The 17553-nt window shown below is 51.4% G+C and overlaps 7 protein-coding genes and 1 non-coding gene across 8 annotated transcripts; 1 reads left to right on the top strand and 7 right to left on the bottom strand.

Annotated features, from left to right (window-relative positions):
- Positions 1–180: 180 nt before the first annotated feature.
- On the bottom strand, positions 181–1119 carry Asppvi_001062 (AN1-type zinc finger protein; the record flags this gene model as incomplete). The annotated part of the gene is made up of 1 exon (XM_043297365.1): positions 181–1119. The coding sequence occupies one exon, from the start codon at positions 1117–1119 to the stop codon at positions 181–183; it is 939 nt and encodes a 312-aa protein (XP_043153300.1).
- Positions 1120–1727: 608 nt separating this feature from the next.
- On the bottom strand, positions 1728–5285 carry Asppvi_001061 (histone deacetylase hosB; the record flags this gene model as incomplete). Its single annotated transcript, XM_043297364.1, has 1 exon — positions 1728–5285. One exon carries the CDS (start codon positions 5283–5285, stop codon positions 1728–1730), a length of 3558 nt encoding a protein of 1185 aa, XP_043153299.1.
- Positions 5286–5990: 705 nt separating this feature from the next.
- Asppvi_001060 (uncharacterized protein) lies at positions 5991–6284 on the bottom strand (the record flags this gene model as incomplete). The annotated part of the gene is made up of 1 exon (XM_043297363.1): positions 5991–6284. The coding sequence occupies one exon, from the start codon at positions 6282–6284 to the stop codon at positions 5991–5993; it is 294 nt and encodes a 97-aa protein (XP_043153298.1).
- A 1734-nt stretch (positions 6285–8018) lies between these two features.
- On the top strand, positions 8019–8876 carry Asppvi_001059 (YggS family pyridoxal phosphate enzyme; the record flags this gene model as incomplete). The annotated part of the gene is made up of 1 exon (XM_043297362.1): positions 8019–8876. One exon carries the CDS (start codon positions 8019–8021, stop codon positions 8874–8876), a length of 858 nt encoding a protein of 285 aa, XP_043153297.1.
- A 317-nt stretch (positions 8877–9193) lies between these two features.
- Positions 9194–12180, bottom strand: Asppvi_001058 (AP-2 complex subunit alpha; the record flags this gene model as incomplete). Its single annotated transcript, XM_043297361.1, has 4 exons — positions 9194–9307; positions 9363–11281; positions 11341–11675; positions 11729–12180. The coding sequence occupies 4 exons, from the start codon at positions 12178–12180 to the stop codon at positions 9194–9196; spliced, it is 2820 nt and encodes a 939-aa protein (XP_043153296.1).
- Positions 12181–12905: 725 nt separating this feature from the next.
- Asppvi_001057 lies at positions 12906–12993 on the bottom strand. Its single transcript has one exon. It is a non-coding gene; the product is annotated as a tRNA-Thr (tRNA).
- Positions 12994–13462: 469 nt separating this feature from the next.
- Asppvi_001056 (putative copper resistance protein Crd2) lies at positions 13463–13917 on the bottom strand (the record flags this gene model as incomplete). The annotated part of the gene is made up of 3 exons (XM_043297360.1): positions 13463–13542; positions 13597–13692; positions 13758–13917. 3 exons carry the CDS (start codon positions 13915–13917, stop codon positions 13463–13465), a joined length of 336 nt encoding a protein of 111 aa, XP_043153295.1.
- Positions 13918–15215: 1298 nt separating this feature from the next.
- On the bottom strand, positions 15216–17143 carry Asppvi_001055 (homeobox domain-containing protein; the record flags this gene model as incomplete). The annotated part of the gene is made up of 4 exons (XM_043297359.1): positions 15216–15583; positions 15644–16287; positions 16351–16488; positions 16569–17143. 4 exons carry the CDS (start codon positions 17141–17143, stop codon positions 15216–15218), a joined length of 1725 nt encoding a protein of 574 aa, XP_043153294.1.
- Between the last annotated feature and the right edge of the window lie 410 nt (positions 17144–17553).

Here is a 17553-nt window from a genome sequence, read left to right as displayed (position 1 = left end):
ATTCTTGATTTGAATCAATAGACCCGTCTGTGGATGACATCTAAGGACGGCTGCAATACGCCGAGCTCAGGGAGACATGTAAAAAAGATATGCAAAACGCTCTTGGTGTATCGTATGCTAAATATGCAGTTCTAGATGGCAGAAAATCCAGAGGAAAAAGGAACGCAGCGGATCAATCCCTCACGACTTCCCCAGAACAACTCCCGCCCCTCTCAACAAGACAATAGTATGACCCTGCTTCACCTTCCCACCCCCAATCGTCTCCGGAAACTCCAAAAACTCCCCCGAATCCACATGGAAGATCCGCAACCGCTCCTCCTCCCCAGCCCGGTTATTCACGTTCTCAATCCGCAACCTCCGCGCCGCATCATCCAGCACCCGACCAACCTTCCACCTCGAATCAAACCAGAAATCCCCGGAGGGCGGCTCCGCCTTTTGCGCCTGCGCATCCGCCGTCCCAACCACATGCAGATACAGCCGCTTGTCAGCCGGGACGCTAGCATCGCCTTTGGCTGCTTTCTTCAGCGCATTCAGCTCCGAGATCCGCGCAGCCGCACTATTGGCCTTGGGCTTCGGCGCCAGCGCCTGTCCCTTGTCTTTCCCCCATGTACGCACCCGCGCGAACATCGACCGGATGGTCTCGGCATTGCTTGGGCCCTGGTTGCCTGCCCGACCCCCCAGCGGGGCGATCTTCGCGCAGTCATGCTCCTCCCGGAGCCGGTGTCGCAGACAATACTGTCTATTACAGTTTGGGCAGCGTACGCCGGGGTCTTTAAGAGTGTTTATGAGCGTCTTGCAGTCGAGATGTGCGCATTGGTCTGAATTGTAGATTGTGGGTTTCTGTGTGGGAAGGCTCGCTGTGCTGGTGTTCTGGGTGCCGTTGCGGCGGCGGGCCCATTCGCCGGCTTTGGGGCAGCGGTGGGCGGTTTCGGTGCGGTGGTCGAGGCAGAAAGTTCCGCGGCAGGACTCACAGCGGAAAGGGAGGAAGTCTAGCTGGTGGCAGTATTCGAATTGGCAGTGTCGGCCGATGGACTCTAGGTCCTTATCGGCCATTTGCGTGAAGGATTCTTGGGCGTTCGGGCTGGGTGTCCGCCCTTTGGAGACAGTTATGGGTGACATGGTGGGAAATCACCTTTCAGAACAGAACTAAACGAAGGAAGGAGACAAAGAGAGCGTCTTGATTATATCTGAGTAAAGAGAGGAAGGATGAATAATGCGCAACAAGAGATGGCGCTAGAAGCCACTGGCAACATGCGGAGAGAAGCGCCTGACTCAGCACTATCAGCACGACTGGATGAGGCGCTGCAACGCGGAGAAGATTCCAGTGTGGCTGTGGCGCTGATTATCTGATCCGGAGATCGGAGATTAGCATAGCAAACCATCTGTTCCTTTCTACCTCTCTATTTGTTCCTCTTTTGGGTCGAATTCTCGACCATTGCGCAATCGTTAGGCGCCGACACAGGTACTTGACTTAATAATAATAAAATGAAGGAGATAATCCATTAGATTTAATCCATTCATATGAGGTATCCTTAGCATCACAGGTGAAGAGACAAGGCTGGTTAAGACCCAAATAACAAACTCAGTACAACTCAGGGGGTATATTCAAACATGACGGACTAAATCAACAAAAGAAAAGCATATTGGATAACATAAAAAACTGGCAAAGTTGGCGCATGGAGTTCGGGGAGAGAGCAGAAGGAAAGAAAATCAAAAATCGAAATGAATCAGTGTTGTTCGGGCTTATGGTTTTGATTATGCATAAGATCTGGATGACTAGTCCCCACATTATCACTGGAGTTGAAGAGCCTTGGCTGCTGCATAGCTACGGACTGCTGCTCCTTAGGAAGAGTGCTTGCCGCCGCAAAAGGAATAGGGCCGCTGGACGTAAGGACGGGAAGTCCATTCATTGTCTGACGCGCGGTTGTTGGTGGTGAGTATACCGTAGATCGAGCGGGCAGGGATTCTGAAGCCAACGAGGATGGGGTTGCTGTCCCAGAGGGCGGCTCCTGTGTCGAGACAGAACCAGATACTGATACATCCTTGGGTCTTTCCCAGCGAGGGCGATCAATAGTGACGTTGCTCAAGAGCGGCATTTTATTTTCACCCAGCGGATCAGGAGACGAGACAACGAGCTCCTCCCGTGCGTTTTCCGGGCTTTCTTGCTTCACCCGATCCATGTTCCCGTTGGAATTGGCTCTATTCGGACCAGAAGGCATCCGAGAGATGCTAGGACTCGGCGAGAGGTGAGAAGTTCTTCTGGCAGTAGAAGCATGCGCGGTCGCGGTGACGCTTGAGGCTTTCTTGGAGGATCTCGGCGTCTTGGATGTTGTCGGCTTGGGAACGCGCCTTTGACGTTCCTCTGTCGCTTTTCTCTCTTTCTCGCGAGCCGCGTGTTCTTCAGTGGTAGGCACCTTCAATTTGATGCTCAGTTTCTTCACGCCGGCTGCCAGATCGTCCAAATCTACAGGTCTGGAATCCGTCTTCTCGGTCATTGCCGCCTGTGTTTTGTCGGAGACGATCTTCTGATCATCGCCAGTGGCTGGTTTTGAGAGAAAACCAGACGGCACGCGCGGTACAGGAGGCACCTTGGGACCCTCTGACCGTTTGGGAGCAGCGGACCGTGACGGAGTACTCGATCTACGGCTGCTAGGAGACTCTGGAGGATAGCTATTCGTGGCTATGCTTGATTGTACGGGCATTTCGCTTGCCTCAACGTTCAACAAGCTCGAATTATTTGGGCCAGACTCGGATGTACCCGAAGGCTTAGAAGCGATCGGCGTTGTGCTTTTCCTCCGGGTTGTCCTGACGCCAGGCGAGCTATCGGTAGTTGAACTTGGCAGGTCACCAGGGTCAATAGTAATCCTCCGAGTACTCTTCGTAACTTTTTTCTTTGGGGTCTCCGCCTTTGGACTGCCAGGCAGAGAAGCCTTGGGCTTTCTCGTACGTAGCTGCATCCGAATTCCCTCTTGTGCTGCTGAATCTGCTGAAGCTGCGTTAGTGGCCTTCTGGGCGGCCTGGGCGGCGGCCACAGCGGTCTGACGCTCCCGCCGAATGCGTGAAGCTTCCGCATTAAGTTCTTCCGGACGATAACTCGTCGTCTGACGATGGCTGGGAATAAGGAGTTTCGATAGTTCGTGTGCCGCCGTAGCCCAGCCTACCTCGGGCAAGGGTACAACATCCGAGCCCGCCTGTGAGCCAGTAGATTTGCGATCGCGAGGGGGAGTAACGACTTTGGCAGTGAAAGATTGCGTTGGTGCAAAATAGGTGCGAGCAGATTTTGACTTTTGCGCCGTGGCAGGAGGTGGATAGACAAGCGCCTCCAGTTCCTCGAGTCTTGTTGGCGCCCACCACTCTCTATCGTAACCAATATCAGACGGGGCACGCCTTGCTTCAGCTGGAGCATTGCTGTCCGATACATGCAAGCGATCAAACATTTCGGAAGCCAGGCCAACTTGCTGCTCATGGTTGATGTCGGCCGACATCATCGTTGTATCTCCCAGTGCTGCGAGATGACTGAGGACGCCGCTGGTCAATGCTCGATTACTATAGCCCCCTTCCAAGACGCTGATGACACGCCCATCTACTCCTAGCCCTTCTTCTTGCGCCATCTGCACAACATCCGCAGTGAACTTTGCATAGAACTCTGTCGGTACATTCACCTGATGTCTCTGCATACCGGAACCCTCCCACTCGCTCGCGTCAAATCCTGCAGAGATGAAGATTGCCGCTTTTGGGGGAGTGTCGCCGGGCGCGCTATCAAGCAGGCGTTCGGTGTGCAGACGTAGAAAAGCGCGCGCTTTCTCTAGCAGTACGGTATATTTGGCAGCATAGATCTCCCAGAACTCCTCGTCCGACTTCCACGTCTCCAAGTGGATATTCCAAATCGACTGACCGTGGGCTTTATCGATACACACACTAGCGTTCCGCACCTTCTCAAGATCACCATATTCGCAAGGGAATGAGTTGATGTCATGCAAGCTGAAGTAGCCGACCCTCGTTTTCTTGTGATTGGCCGCATTCCAGACCGCTGACAAGGCTTTCTGATTCTGTTCCCATGCAATATCTTGCGAACCGTCGCCATGATGCAGGTCGAAGTCCAGGATAGCGGCATGGGTCAGGCCATGGGTCATGGCAGCGTAAGTTATTCCCACATGTACATTGTTGATCCAGCAAAATCCGGATGGATGAGAGGTAGAGCAATGGTGCCCAGGGGGTCGAATACAGACAAAGGCTCTTTTGGTAGTGTTAGAGTTGAAGACGGCATCAACACCTTCACAAACTCCGCCAAGCGCGCCCTCAAAGGCATTCAAAGATTCGGAGCAAAGGTAAAGGTCGCCGTCATTGAGCGGAGCTTTTTTGGCAGATTCGCTGTCCTTTCCTGAGCTGCGCGGCCGAACCAACTCTTTGCCATTCAGAGCAAGTCTTGATTCTGCCGCATCGCACATGGTTTTGAGCTCATCCATCCACTTGGTCCCGTGCACATGAGTAACAGCCGTGGAAGTGAGAGGCAGAGTCCGCGCCGTCTTGCGAATTTGGAACGGCGGCGCGGGGAGCTGATGTGGATCAAGGTCAGGATGAGGCGCAAAGCGCTTTCCAGCATGGCGGCCGGCCATGAGGACATAAGCCGCGGATACTCCCACCACACAAGCTTGTATCCTCTCGGGCCGTTCGACGATGTAACTTAAGGCGGTTTTCGACGTTCGTGGCCGCGAGAAACGATGGCCGTAGCATGCGTCATGAACGACCACCACGACTTTGGAATGTAGGTCGGTGGATTGGTGCAAGTCGACTTCTCGTTGGAAGAAATCAGCAGCAACAGAAGCCGCGGTCGGCGCAGCTTGCTCCTGAAGTCTTTTGGACGGCATATTTGACGTGGAAGTGGGGGAAGTCGCGAAATTGGAGGACGAAGAGCGTCGCGATAGACTGGGATGAGGCGAAGTTGCGCCTGCACTATTGTGCGCAGATCGGAGCGACGCGGTCGATGATCGCTTTTTCAGGCTGGAGGTGGATATCCGTCGTTCATCTCGTTCATCTCTCAGAGAATTGGAACTGGCAGTTCGTCGCGGTGCAGGATGCGCCAGATCAATAACAGAACGCGCGGGGACATCCTGAGGCGACAGTAACGAAGACGGGGATGGAGAGGCTGGAAGAGGAGTCGCGGCTGCAGAAGCAATTGTCAAATGATTCAAACTATTGGTTAGATCGTTGGGATTGGGTGTGGGAGGTGGTGGTGGTGCAGTGAATGTCGGCTGAGGAGGCTCGTCGCGCATGGAGGGGTCCATGATGGCGATAGAAGTGGCATTTGCACGTTAATCAAATGCTGAGACAGAAACTGTGAGCGTAATGCGTTACTTTCAGAGAAAAGATGAGATACAATGAATCGACTTATAGTTATCCGAAGCAGATTAGGAGATGGGAAGTCAAAAGGAGAGAAGCGAGGGGGGAACAAGGAGAGAAAAACGAGCCATCGTCATTTCACCCCCCTCATCCAGCCAAGGGGCAGTCGATCCCTTCCACTCTCCTTCTTCGGCGCCCTTTTTTTCATTATCATTGGGCTTTCGTTACTTGAGTATGACGCGGATCAAACGATGATAACAATGGAATGTATCATCGTAAGAAGGCTCAAGAGTATTCCTCAGAGTCGAAAGTCAAGTTTAGTGGTTATTTTGTTCTGATCAGAGATACAGAACAGATCTTCGATCACATGCCGAGCGAGTCGCATAGATGAAGTCGCGCACTGGAGGTAATCAACTGATGATCAACGGAATCTCGAGATTTTCTCTATCGATCGTGATATTCGTCTAAATGAATACAAAAGAAGAAGAAGAGAACAATGGTATCATCACTTTTCCCCAGAAGAAAAACGCCGTTCCAAGCCTTTCCAGAACACCACAAGCTTCTTCTGAGCTCCCCAAAAAACCTCATAATGCATTAACATGACTGGCATCGAAATTGAGAAGTCCCTCACGAATAGGAGAGATCCAAACTCAGAAGGTTCGCGCTCGCAGTCCGCGGAATTGGTACCACTTTCTCGATATCGCTGAGGTCTTCTCTTGGAGTGAACTGTCTGTTGAACCGTCCTCGGAGTTGCGCTTAGACTTCTTGGTCTTCTTCTCGGACTTGAAGCCTTTAGTGGCATGATGGTTGCAGAAGCATTGCATATGTACCGTTTCGATGCTGACACCCTGACAGCCATTGCGCTTGCGAGCTGCGCAGAGACTCTGGCCAGCGTCTTCGGCGCATTGGCACCAGGCGTATTGGGTATAGTACTGCCGACACATGATAATTTGTGTTTATGAACACTATATGACCTCTCGTGGTCTTGGTGCGAGCCGATTCCACGCAGGTGAAATATGGAGTTGTGAGATGAGTTGGTTCCGCGGACTTCCGACGCGTTATCAGGTCAGATCAACAAGGCCAGCCAGAAGCCTGTGAAAAGGTGTCTTCAATATGGATTCAGCTGTATAGTGTCTGATGCGCGGTAGAATCTCAGATCATAAGAAAGTCGCGGCTCGTTGGGGTGACTGTAATGGCCGATGGCCCGAAAGCTGCCATACAATGCACTCGTTGCCTGCTGCCAGATTCGCAGCTCGGAGGATCCGATTATTGAGAGTCCAGCGGATAATTGTCCTAAAAAGAGCGCACAAAAGAATGCCGAAGGTTGATTGTGCTTAATATATGGGTCTGGACGTCATGTAGTCGTGTATGTTAAGGTTACAAAAGCGTTCGGATGTGAATGGGAAGCAGCAATAATCTAGAGTCCAGCCTAGATCTTCCAGAGGAAAAAGGTTGCAATGATAACGACAACGACAATGACGATGGCAGTGGTGATGCGATGATATAACCGCAATTGAATGTAACTGACGTCAATATACAATGAGTGCTCCCGGTGAAACAGAAGAGTAGCACTTTCGKATAGTTATGACTCTCTCATTTCGGCTTCTCTAATATCTCTTGGATCTACTTAGTATTCACATCCTTTACTGTAAGATTTTGTGTCTATTAATATTCCCCCCCCCGAGCATTGAAGGCTTACTGGCTTACTCAATGGTCCAATCGCCTTTTCTTCCAGGGCTGGATCTCCCGGTGGGCGGTTGATTTAGGCGCCTGCATTTAGAGAGATGGAGATCGGACTACCTTACTGTCCAGCTTGGATTTTACCTGCTTTGCGCCTGAATGGGTCCTTTCATCATCAACAATGAATGGACATCAGCCAACTGCGCCTCATGCCAAGCAGCACGTAATTCTTGGCCGTCAGCAGACGGATGAAAGGACCACCGTCAAAGAAGCAAACAACATTTGTCTCAGTTTGAGTCTTTGACTTAATAATGAAAATGAGGTATCCGAAAGTGTGGCCAGTCAGCCAGAGAATTGATCTAAGATGGAGAATGGATGGAGCCGACGAAATTGGATGGACTGTCTCGCTCCATCTAGCTGTGGGTTTGCCGGACCACTTCGGTGTCAGTCTGAGGATCCAGACGTAGTAGATTCGTACCCGTCCTCGTGCATTGTTGTAACTCACTCAAATCCGAACTAGTGCGCCAATCCGCCAGATTCCGCCCAGACTCCGACATCCGAATGATCATCATCGATACTAATAATCAAAAGAGTCATGACGATGACGATCGCTTCATCAATTCTGGACCTGCAGATTTCGCCGGAAGCGGAAATCGCTTGAACCCCGAAGTATCACGCTACTATGTATATAGCTTAGCGGCCGGTGTCTGACACTGGACTGTCATTTGTCGACTGTGCTGGTTACCGAGCCTCACGTGGCTACCTTGTAAGGCAGGCGTCTCTAACCAAACTTGGCTTAGTGTACAACTGCTGTAGTTGGATGACTGAGGCATCACGATCCTCGTATATCGACGCAGATTCCTCACTACAACCGGCAATTGTCACCACTATAAGCAGTATTCTTAATCCTATACGGGTCTGATCGACTTCGTACCTGAGCCAGCACTGCACAATCACACCTATCACACCATAAACGAGCTGATGCAAGACCACCTCCAATGACTTCCACCGAACAAGTACAACAACCACCCTCACCAACATCAACAACAATCATGCCCGCCTCACCCTCGCGAACCGCAACCCTCATCTCGAACTTCTCTTCCGTGACCTCGCGCGTCACCACCGCCGCCCTGAACGCCAACCGCCCCGCCACAAAGCCCATCCGCCTCATCGCCGTCTCAAAACTGAAGCCCGCAGCAGATATCCTCGCCCTCCACACCCCCCCCACAAACCACCTCCACTTCGGCGAAAACTACCTCCAGGAACTCCTCGAGAAATCCAAGCTCCTCCCGCCCAGTATCAGGTGGCACTTCATCGGCGGACTGCAGTCGAACAAGTGCGTCACGCTCGCACGAGACGTCCGCGGGCTCTGGGCTGTCGAGTCCGTCGACAGCGAGAAGAAGGCCTCGCTGCTGGATAAAGGGTGGGGGGAGCGGTCTGAGGAAGTCCGCGGCGTGGCCCACGAGGAGCAGCTGCGTGTGTTTGTGCAGGTGAACACCTCCGGCGAGGAGAACAAGGCCGGGGTGGACCCCGTGGCTGGTGCGGTGCCGCTTGCGCGGTTCATCCGGGAGAAGTGTCCGCGGCTGCGGCTGCAGGGGGTGATGACTATCGGGGCGATTGCGCGGTCCAAGGCTACGACGCCGGAGACGGAGAATGAGGATTTTGTGTGTCTGCGTGAGACGCGGGATCGCATCGTGAGGGAGCTGGGGCTGCAGGGTGCCGATGCCGAGCTGGAGCTGAGTATGGGCATGAGTGAGGACTTTGAGGGCGCGATCAAGCTGGGGAGTGATGAGGTGCGTGTCGGGACGACGATTTTTGGCGAGCGGCCGCCCAAGTCCGAGGCAAAGGTGGTGTAGATAATGGGGGAAAGTGATGATTTACGACATTTGCATTACTACGGGCATTGCATCAGAGGAGGTCTTGTCTACCGGTCAGCCCTGCCGCAGGGCCGGTGGAAAAGTGGAAAAGTGGAAAATTGCACATATAATTAGGATGTTGTACGGCTTGATTACTGCTCAAAGCCACGGGGATATATGTACCTTGCTAGCATCAATAATTACATCAAAAGGTAATCTCGCCTTTGGAGACAACTCCTGAACGAGAGTATTACTAGTCAGTCATATGACCATGCATCGACTTGTCAGCTGCCACTTCGTAGGTTATTTCCATCTGTTCATCGTGAGCCGAACATCTCATCCGATGCGCCTTGCGCCAGTTTCTGCTCCATCTGTTTCGCTAGTGCTTGCGGCACGGCTTCTTGCGTGGCCCGAATGGTGACCCGGAACATCTGCGGAAATCGATATTAGTAAAGTGCGGGGAACTCATGCTCGGAAAATCCCTACCTTGCGTTCATAGTTGGGCTCCAGCCGTAGAAGACATCCAGTCTTCCCGCCATGGAACTGGTACACAGCACATCCGACGATGTTATTGGGATTGGGATCCACATTATCCAGGATCCTCCAGTGGAACCCTTCCACAAGGCGTCGTGTAAAGGCCTCGCTGACATTCTTCGCCTTGGCAGTGACGCCGAAAGTGTGCTGCGCCTCGAGCGGGGGGCCGCCAATCTGCCTCCACCGCTTGAAGAACTCTTCTGCCGACAGAGTCGACGGCTCCATGTAGCGGTGCATCAGCACAGGGAGTTGTAGGGTGTAAGCCTGAAGCGCTCCAGCAAGGTACGAGATACGAATGGTGGGTGCTTCGCTAAACGGGCCGTGAGCCTCAAAGAATAGCGTTTGCTGGGTTTGGCCCGCAGCCGGAACAGAAGGCTCTGGGAGACTCTTGCTATCAATCTTCAGGTTTGGCGCCGAAGGGTTGTCCAATGTAGTCGTCAGAGACCCGATCGGGAATGAGGATTTGTTGGAGATATAGATCTTCACGACACCCATGTGGCCACGATACTCAGACCGTAAGCCAACCTGGATTTGCGCATCCTCGAAGAGCACCCCTTCATCCGCAAAGTACAATCTATTGTACCCTGGTTCCCAGTCAGGCGTAAGATGAGCGGCACTGGCCATATTCGGCGGGGGTGCAGACGGAGCGCTGAGGTCAAGCCCGGCCAGGTCACCAGTGGCGTTTGACGTCGCCGCCGACCCGTTGGCTCCGGTTCTGGTACCATTGACAATAGTGGTAAATGTTCGCTTGAGTCCGGTGTTTTGTGCTAGAAGAACTTCTTTCTTGTCCGCGTTAGCATCCTTGCCTCCCACGACCCAAGTCTTCTTCTCGGTCGTGCCCGCCGTCTTCTGATGCAGCCGAGACAGAAGGATAGAGGTTCGCTCCGAAAATGGAGGCATCTCATCACACACGGTCCGGAGGAGGTCATCCGTGGGAAGCGTTGCCAGCGTCATGTATTCAAAAGCGCGCTGCTGTAATTCGGTATCGGGTGAATGGCTGTAGAGACGGAAAATGTGCAAGAGTTGTGGCTTGATTTCGGGGAAGAGATTGACAAATTTAATGAAGGAGGATAAGATCATGGCACGAGTGTTGTCGTTACTAGTGATCATCTTCCCTTGCAAAGCCAAGAACTGCTCAATAGGACTCGAGCCTTCATTGTCGGCAATCAGATGACCAAATTCTCCTAGGACATAGCAACCGATCTTGACCAAGCTCTCATGGCAGTCCGTCTTCAAGTAGCCTAAAAGCGTGTGTGCGGCATAGGCTTGTAATTCTTCGTTGTTGGTCACAATCTGGATGACTCGCTGCCATACTTCGTCGTTGACATGGTCGCCTGCCAAGGACAGGAGCTTCAATGTAATGTCGATGTACCACTGGGCATCAGTGGCGTACTTTTCTGTGAGAATCGCAACCTTGAGTACCATCTCTTCTCGAATGGCGTAGTCCGCGGTCTGCAGGTACCGTAGAAGCTCGTTCACAATGGGAGCCGCATTTGTGGTGTCGCACATGCTATAGATCAGGTCCAAACCTTTGCGCCGCACGCTGATATCTCGATCTCGAAGTGAACCTAAGATTATGTTCTGATGCTTCTTGATGGGGTCAAGAGTTTCGGCCCTGGCGGCGAAGTGTGTCATGGCTTCCAAACCGAGGTAGCGGACATTTGTCTCTCGAGACTGAATGTATTTACCCAACCGGGAGGATATTTGCATCATGAGGTTATGCTCGGTGTCTAGATGAATAAGGAGGTTGATAGCTTCGAAGAGAATGGCATTTTGAGCATTATTTTGTTGCACGTTCTTTGGTGTATCCATGGCCGCAGTCATGATCTGCTGCAGGGATGCTCGGATGATCTCCCGGACGTGACTGTCCTCTGCAAAAGGGGGTGAGTTTGAGAAAGGAAAGTCTGTATGATAAAGATAGAACACTTACGTGAGGGCGGATAGTACTGAAGTAAGCGCAGCAGTTTGACCTGGATCCAAGGACAGGGCACACGATAGTACAGATAGTCAGGCGCGATCTCGTTGTCAACCACGATCCTTTTGAGACGCTGCGCAGCTTTAATATAGCTCCCCTTGTATTCTTCCGGCCTATCTTGCGCCAATGCCATGATGAGAGATGTGACGGACAGCGTGACACCCATGTCCGGGTCGTCCATCAAAGAAATCATTCGCTCGGCCCATTCGTTTTGTACGATGCCAGGGTATTTCCGGTATAGTCGAAGCAGAGTCAAGGCAGCCTTCTTCTTCACAAAGGCTTTAGATGTTCTACAGCCTTGTTAGTCGTCACACTCTAGAGAAGACAAAACATCAATACTCACGGGGAAATCAGCAGCCGATGGACGTCCGTACTCAGCGCCTCCCCCATCTCCCTTCCACCAACATTGGCAACGGCATGCAGCGCCAAACAGTTGAACAGTTCATTATTGTCAAGTAGATCTTTCCGGATACTGTTAACGACCAGATGTAGCAGCTCGTGCTGCTCGTGCAGGAATAGGGTCACAGCCAGATACCCAATCTGCTTCTCCGAATACTTATTGGAGGAAATCAGGTTGACAGCCTCCAAATGACCGAAATCAACATCGTATCCCTGGATATAGACATATAGCAGTTTGCAGACATATTTCTTCTTCTGGTAGCCGTTCAAGTTGCCGGCCTTGAACTTCTGCCGGATATTGGCCAACTCCTTGTTCACCCGCTTCTCCTCGAGCTCGCGCGCTCGCGCATTGCGCAGATCGGCAATAAACTGCACGAGACCTCGCATGGACGACATGATGGGTGAGGTGGATTATCCAGCACACGCTATGCTTTCTGATACGGGTCGTCGATTCCTCACAAAAGCGCAGACACCACGTCGGTGGGATTCGCTCAGTCGGACCGTGTCATACAAACATATCCCGGTTTTTGCGATCACTTAGTTCGTTGTTCTGAGGTATCCTTCTTCAAAGCACCTGGCACATGGCGCGAGCGAGATGCTGTGCAGCTGTACCAGCACAAACAGGGTCCGGAGGGGATGGCTGCGACAAGGGGTAAATCGTTCGAGAGTAGCACCAGCAATTCGTGGACTTCGTCAGGCCGAAGGGAAAATATCAGATAAGGCGCACGAATAGGATTGAACCTGGAATGTGACCCATAGAACAGAATACAAGCCAAGCTCGAGGTCTTAAAATAGGAGTTCCATGTGCGGTCCGGGCTGCATCAAGGAGCAGAGCAACTGTTTCTCCGAGTTGTTAAGCCACTTCCGCTGCCGACCCGCCGGAGACCCACTGGCACATCGAGGATTAATGTTGTTGCGATGTGGCGGTGCAAGCCCTTCCAAAGAGTACAGTTCACGTCGATCAACCAGTCCCAAGCACCGAATAAACGGGCATCTTCAATATTCAGATGGAAAAATGAAAATAGTATGTGCTGTGCTGAAGAGGGATAAGCAGGACAAACGTAAAATAGGGCAAGATAGGAAATAGGAAAAAGGAATTCAAAAAGCAAAGCATTGCTCTATGCACCCACGCGGGATCGAACCGCGGACCTTTCCATCGCCATTTCTTGGCAGTACAAGTGGAATGCTCTACCACTGAGCCATAGGTGCATGTGTGTATTAGATAAGCGTACTGTGCTTTATGAAGCCAAAAGCAACACTTGCATGGATGAAGCACTGCTCTATGTGATTCTAGCTGTTGCTAACGCGGAAAACTTAGTAGGCGTAAAAGGAACGCCAGAGATAGAGGACGTTGACAGCCGAGTGAGACATAATCTTGACAGGCAGCCGGTCATAAGCATAGGAACCACTACTAGGACGAGTCGTGTTCACGCTTCCATCTACGATGGCTACAAATACAAACAAAAACATTTAGAATCAAGACAACCCCTTAGGATTGCATTATCATAAAATTCATGGAATGAGCACAAGCTCAACCCAAGCCGCCAGTAGCAATGCAGCCATAACGAATGCCAGCTATGATACAATGAATCATCGAGTTACCAAGCAAACCCCCTAACACCGAGAACAAACCCCAGACCCAGAAAAGCCATAAACGTCATCAAATGCGACAAAACATTCAAGCACGAGCAGTGAAATCAGTCTCGATGGCTTCGGCCGCCGCATCAACCGCGCTGGCCTTCTCACAGGTGCAGGACGCTATGCCCAAGTCAGTAACTAAGCCATAACAGTTCTCCCCTCAATGTAACTTACTAGAAGGTCTCTTGCCGCAGGGGCATGCATCACCCGTCACGGCGTGGTTCTCGGTGGCTGCACGCTCACAGGTACATTGTCCAGCTGGACGGGCTCCTACCGACAGAGTAAGTCATTTGTTCTCCATACGACCATGTGCGAATTCCAGCGGAGAGACTTACTGCATGAGCATCTGGGTCCGGAGATGGTGTTTTCGGTGGCAGCCTTGTTGCAGGTGCAGTGGAGGGCGTTCTCTTTGCCGCAGGAGCACTTGGCCTGGGCTGCGCAGACACAGCTTCCGTCACCGGAGGTTCTGCAGCAGGTCGAAGATGGGTGGACCATTTTGTCTTTTGTCTCGCTAGGCGGGTTTTGAGTAGATTGTGCTGGAAGTTGAAGATTCTCTGAGAAGAGAACGGTGATGCTTCAAGTTCTTGTGAAGGTCGTAGGATGATGTATGATGTATGACGTAACCTAAACAACGAGGAAAGCTCGAACAAAATCCAACGATTGCAATGCCAACGGACAAAGTAAGGCTGGCAAACAAGCTTGAGAATGAATCTTTCGAGGCAATTATTTGAACCAATGCTGATGAAAATATAAAAGAATTATCGCGAACTTCAGCAGTATTTATATCCTCGATTGCATGACCGTGGACCTGCAACCTAGAAATGGCGAGATTATCAATGCCCGCTCACTGATTGGTTGCAACAGCAGATCCCGTGACTCACATTCAGCAATTCCGTCGCTTGTGATTCGCTGCAAAATCTGGGGTTATTTAGAGCGACAATGACTGGATGATTTGTACCGGGAAGCTGCGAGTGATGGGCGGCTGGTGGATGGCGAATTACTTTTTACTCTGCTCTGATTCGATATCCGCCTGATACTTGCCAGCAATGTTGCCTCCGACTCAGGACAGTGTGGGAGAAGCCTGGCTCTCAGTAATAGCAGTCCACCTCTTGGGCCGATGGGGCTACTAATTAAGCCTTTTGATTGGCCTGGCGTACCTTGCAATCAAGCTGACCTCGACAAAGCTTTCATGTTATTGGGCGAGGATACTGACATTTGAAGCCCTAAGTCATACTTATCAGAACACGCTCCCAGCCTCTGTGGTTGGTGCAGGCTATATTTAACTGTATGCATATTATTGTACAATAGTGATCCTTCTGGCCACAGAGCCATCACAGTGGGAACCCACCGGGGTACTGGCACAGATATAAAGAGATCACAGGATCGCAGTGGGGCCCCTCGTGTGAAATTGAAGAGATGAGCCAAAGAAACACGATGAAACGTACAAAGAAACAGACGCCATGCCATGTCCTCCCCATAGAGGGAAAAAAAGAAAAAGGGAAAGCAAAAAGACGAAATGCAGAGTATTTTCCTCCTTTGAAACCGGATTGTCAAATGCAGAGATGAGGTCACGCAAGAAAGAAGTGAGGACCATTGGACAGCCATTGGAAAGAGATGTAGAGTCGAATTGCCCACGAATATTGAGCAAATTTACCGATCACCGTCGTACGGAGGATTATAAGAATGATTTAGACATTAGGTTGGTCCGTTGTGTCCACTATACAGGACAGGGAGCGAAGGCAGTGTTTTATTGAGACGGAGGAATGGAGCGAATCTTTCAGGTTGTTGCCATGTCACATGTAGTTAGCATAGTCGTAGGAAGGGTTGCCAAATTTCCCTCGCAAAGGGTCCAATATCTGAGGCGATTGATTGATCCGGTCTTCAGCAGAGACTGCCACCTGTGGAACATGCGTTGTGTCCGGTGGGAAGGAAGCAGGAAGGCTCATACTCGAAGCGTTGGCTTGCGAATAAGGCATTCCCGTTTGTATGCTGTACGGGTGATGCTCGTAGGAGAAAGGTCGGTAGTCAGGTGCATCTGACACTGGTATCGAGTGTAATGCGGGCATGTGTCGAGGTTGCATATGCGAGTTCATCTCTATGCTGCCATAGCCTTTTGGAGCTGGCATTGTGAGTGTGGTTTGGTAGCTTGGGACCTGCTGGTCTGTTCGGGCGGCATTAGTCTACAATACTTCCAACTAAAAATAAGAAGAGGATCACATACTGTGATTGTCTATGTTGTATGGCAGGGGCTGTTCCTGCTGGCCGGTAGGCGACACGGAGCCTTCCATGTGCCGAGAATGATCGTAGCCCACAACCAATCCATTGGCCGGTCTGGGAATCCCATAGTCCATGGGACGCCGCGCATATGGCAAGCCGGGATGGTTGAGTGGTTCGACTCCCGGCCTCGAGAACCTGCCGGGCAAATGTAGTCCTGTGTTGAATGATACTTCGGAGAAGCTGCTGGACCTAGGGAAAGGAAAGTTCCCGCGCGTGTTTCGTTGTAGCTCTGGTAGGGTCGCTGCCGGTCGAGGTCCAAGAATGCCATGTTGGGAAAAATGTTCGGGTGTCCTGTCAGGGCCTGCTGAAGGGAAACAATTTCCAGTGGTGGATGACGAACTCAGCGGGGAAACCACGTATTCGTCGTCATTAATACGTTGTAGTCCGTCCGTAAGAAGCATCTTCAGAGAATTAGAATCCGTACTAGATGCCATGTAGTTTCGGGGTGACGCAACTGATGTCTCTGATAGTGTTTTGTTATCAAACGGGGTACGCAGAACCTSAGTTGTGTCAAAATCATCGGGTAAAGCCCGGGACTTTAACATCCTCTCTCGATCGTTGCTTGTGAGTCGCTTGAGTTTGGCTCGCCTGAAACACATGGATTAGTGGACCGATAAGAGCCAAGGAGGAATCCACACAGGAGAAGAATACCTATTCTGAAACCAGACTTGTACTTGACGAGGAGTGAGTCCAGGAATCTCCCTCGAGAGACGTTCACGGTGTGCAGCATCTGGGTGTGCTTGACGAGTGAATTCGCTCATCAGAAAACGGGTCTGATTGTGTGTCAGGCTGCAGATGTTGGTTAGTTTGTTTTTTTGCTGAGCAACAAGGCGACCACTCGGAAGGATCAAGTTATCATGAGAGCTTACCGGAACCGCTTCATCTTCTTTTTGTCAGTCTTTGCGTCAGAGTTCTTCTGATCCCCGCCTTCGTCCGAAGATATGCCCATAGCGTCGTCATCGTCCTTCTCATCCCCTCGCGCCTCTTCCTGAGGCCTCTTCTTTGCTTCCAGTGTAAATGCCTTCGGAGCAGAGGGGCTGGCTGGTTTTGGGACCCCAGAAGGATGAGATTCGCTGTGGTTCAGCTGATCCAGCCTCATTCGTGACAGCGTCTCTTCTGTGCTTCTTCTTTCTGCTTCCTTTGGTGGGGGCATCTCTGCCTCCGAACTCCGTACATGCTTAGATGTTGCCACTGGGTTAGTTGCTGAAAAGGCATTTTCAGCCTTGAGTACAGCATCTGGTTGCATGACGACTGCCGGCTTCTGAACCGGATGGCCTCCCTTCTCCCCTGGGTAGGGCAACCTCGGCGGGTTCACCCTTGATCTCGAAAGTACCTGTTCACTATTGCAGGCAGTTGATGGTAGGTGGTTCGTGATCGCAGAGAGATGAGATGTAGCAGGAGGCGACAACGATGACAGCCAGACGCAAGGCCCACTGACTGACATGATAGAGAGTTCTCTGCTCGCGTCAGGCAAGATTCGCTATTGGCATAGGACAGCCAGGTTGAGGGACTTCTTGAAATCACAATGTGGGAGAGCAACGGAATCTCAGGAGAGAAGAAAGAATGTCTTCCAAGATCTTGAAGTGAATCAGAAGCGTACCAGGTGGGTCTCAAAGTAATGTCCGGGCGCTTGCTGAAGAAGCTCAGGATCTCCGAGTCGGCTCCGTCAGGCAAATCAGAGGCGAGGATAAAGTGAAATAATACAGGGGCTGTACTGATATAGTACCGCAATTCTGTTCAGGTTGTTCTCCAGACAATATCCAGTGCGCGTCAAACGAAACAAACCAGAGAGATAGATATAGTCGTCGTTGATTAAGGAGCACCACGATGCAAAGTGAAGAAGACTGTTGTCTC

This window comes from Aspergillus pseudoviridinutans (genome assembly GCF_018340605.1).
Source record: "Aspergillus pseudoviridinutans IFM 55266 DNA, scaffold_1, whole genome shotgun sequence".
Lineage (NCBI taxonomy): Eukaryota > Fungi > Ascomycota > Eurotiomycetes > Eurotiales > Aspergillaceae > Aspergillus > Aspergillus pseudoviridinutans.
Note: the sequence above shows the minus strand (reverse complement) of the source record. Positions and strands in the feature narration are given on the sequence as shown.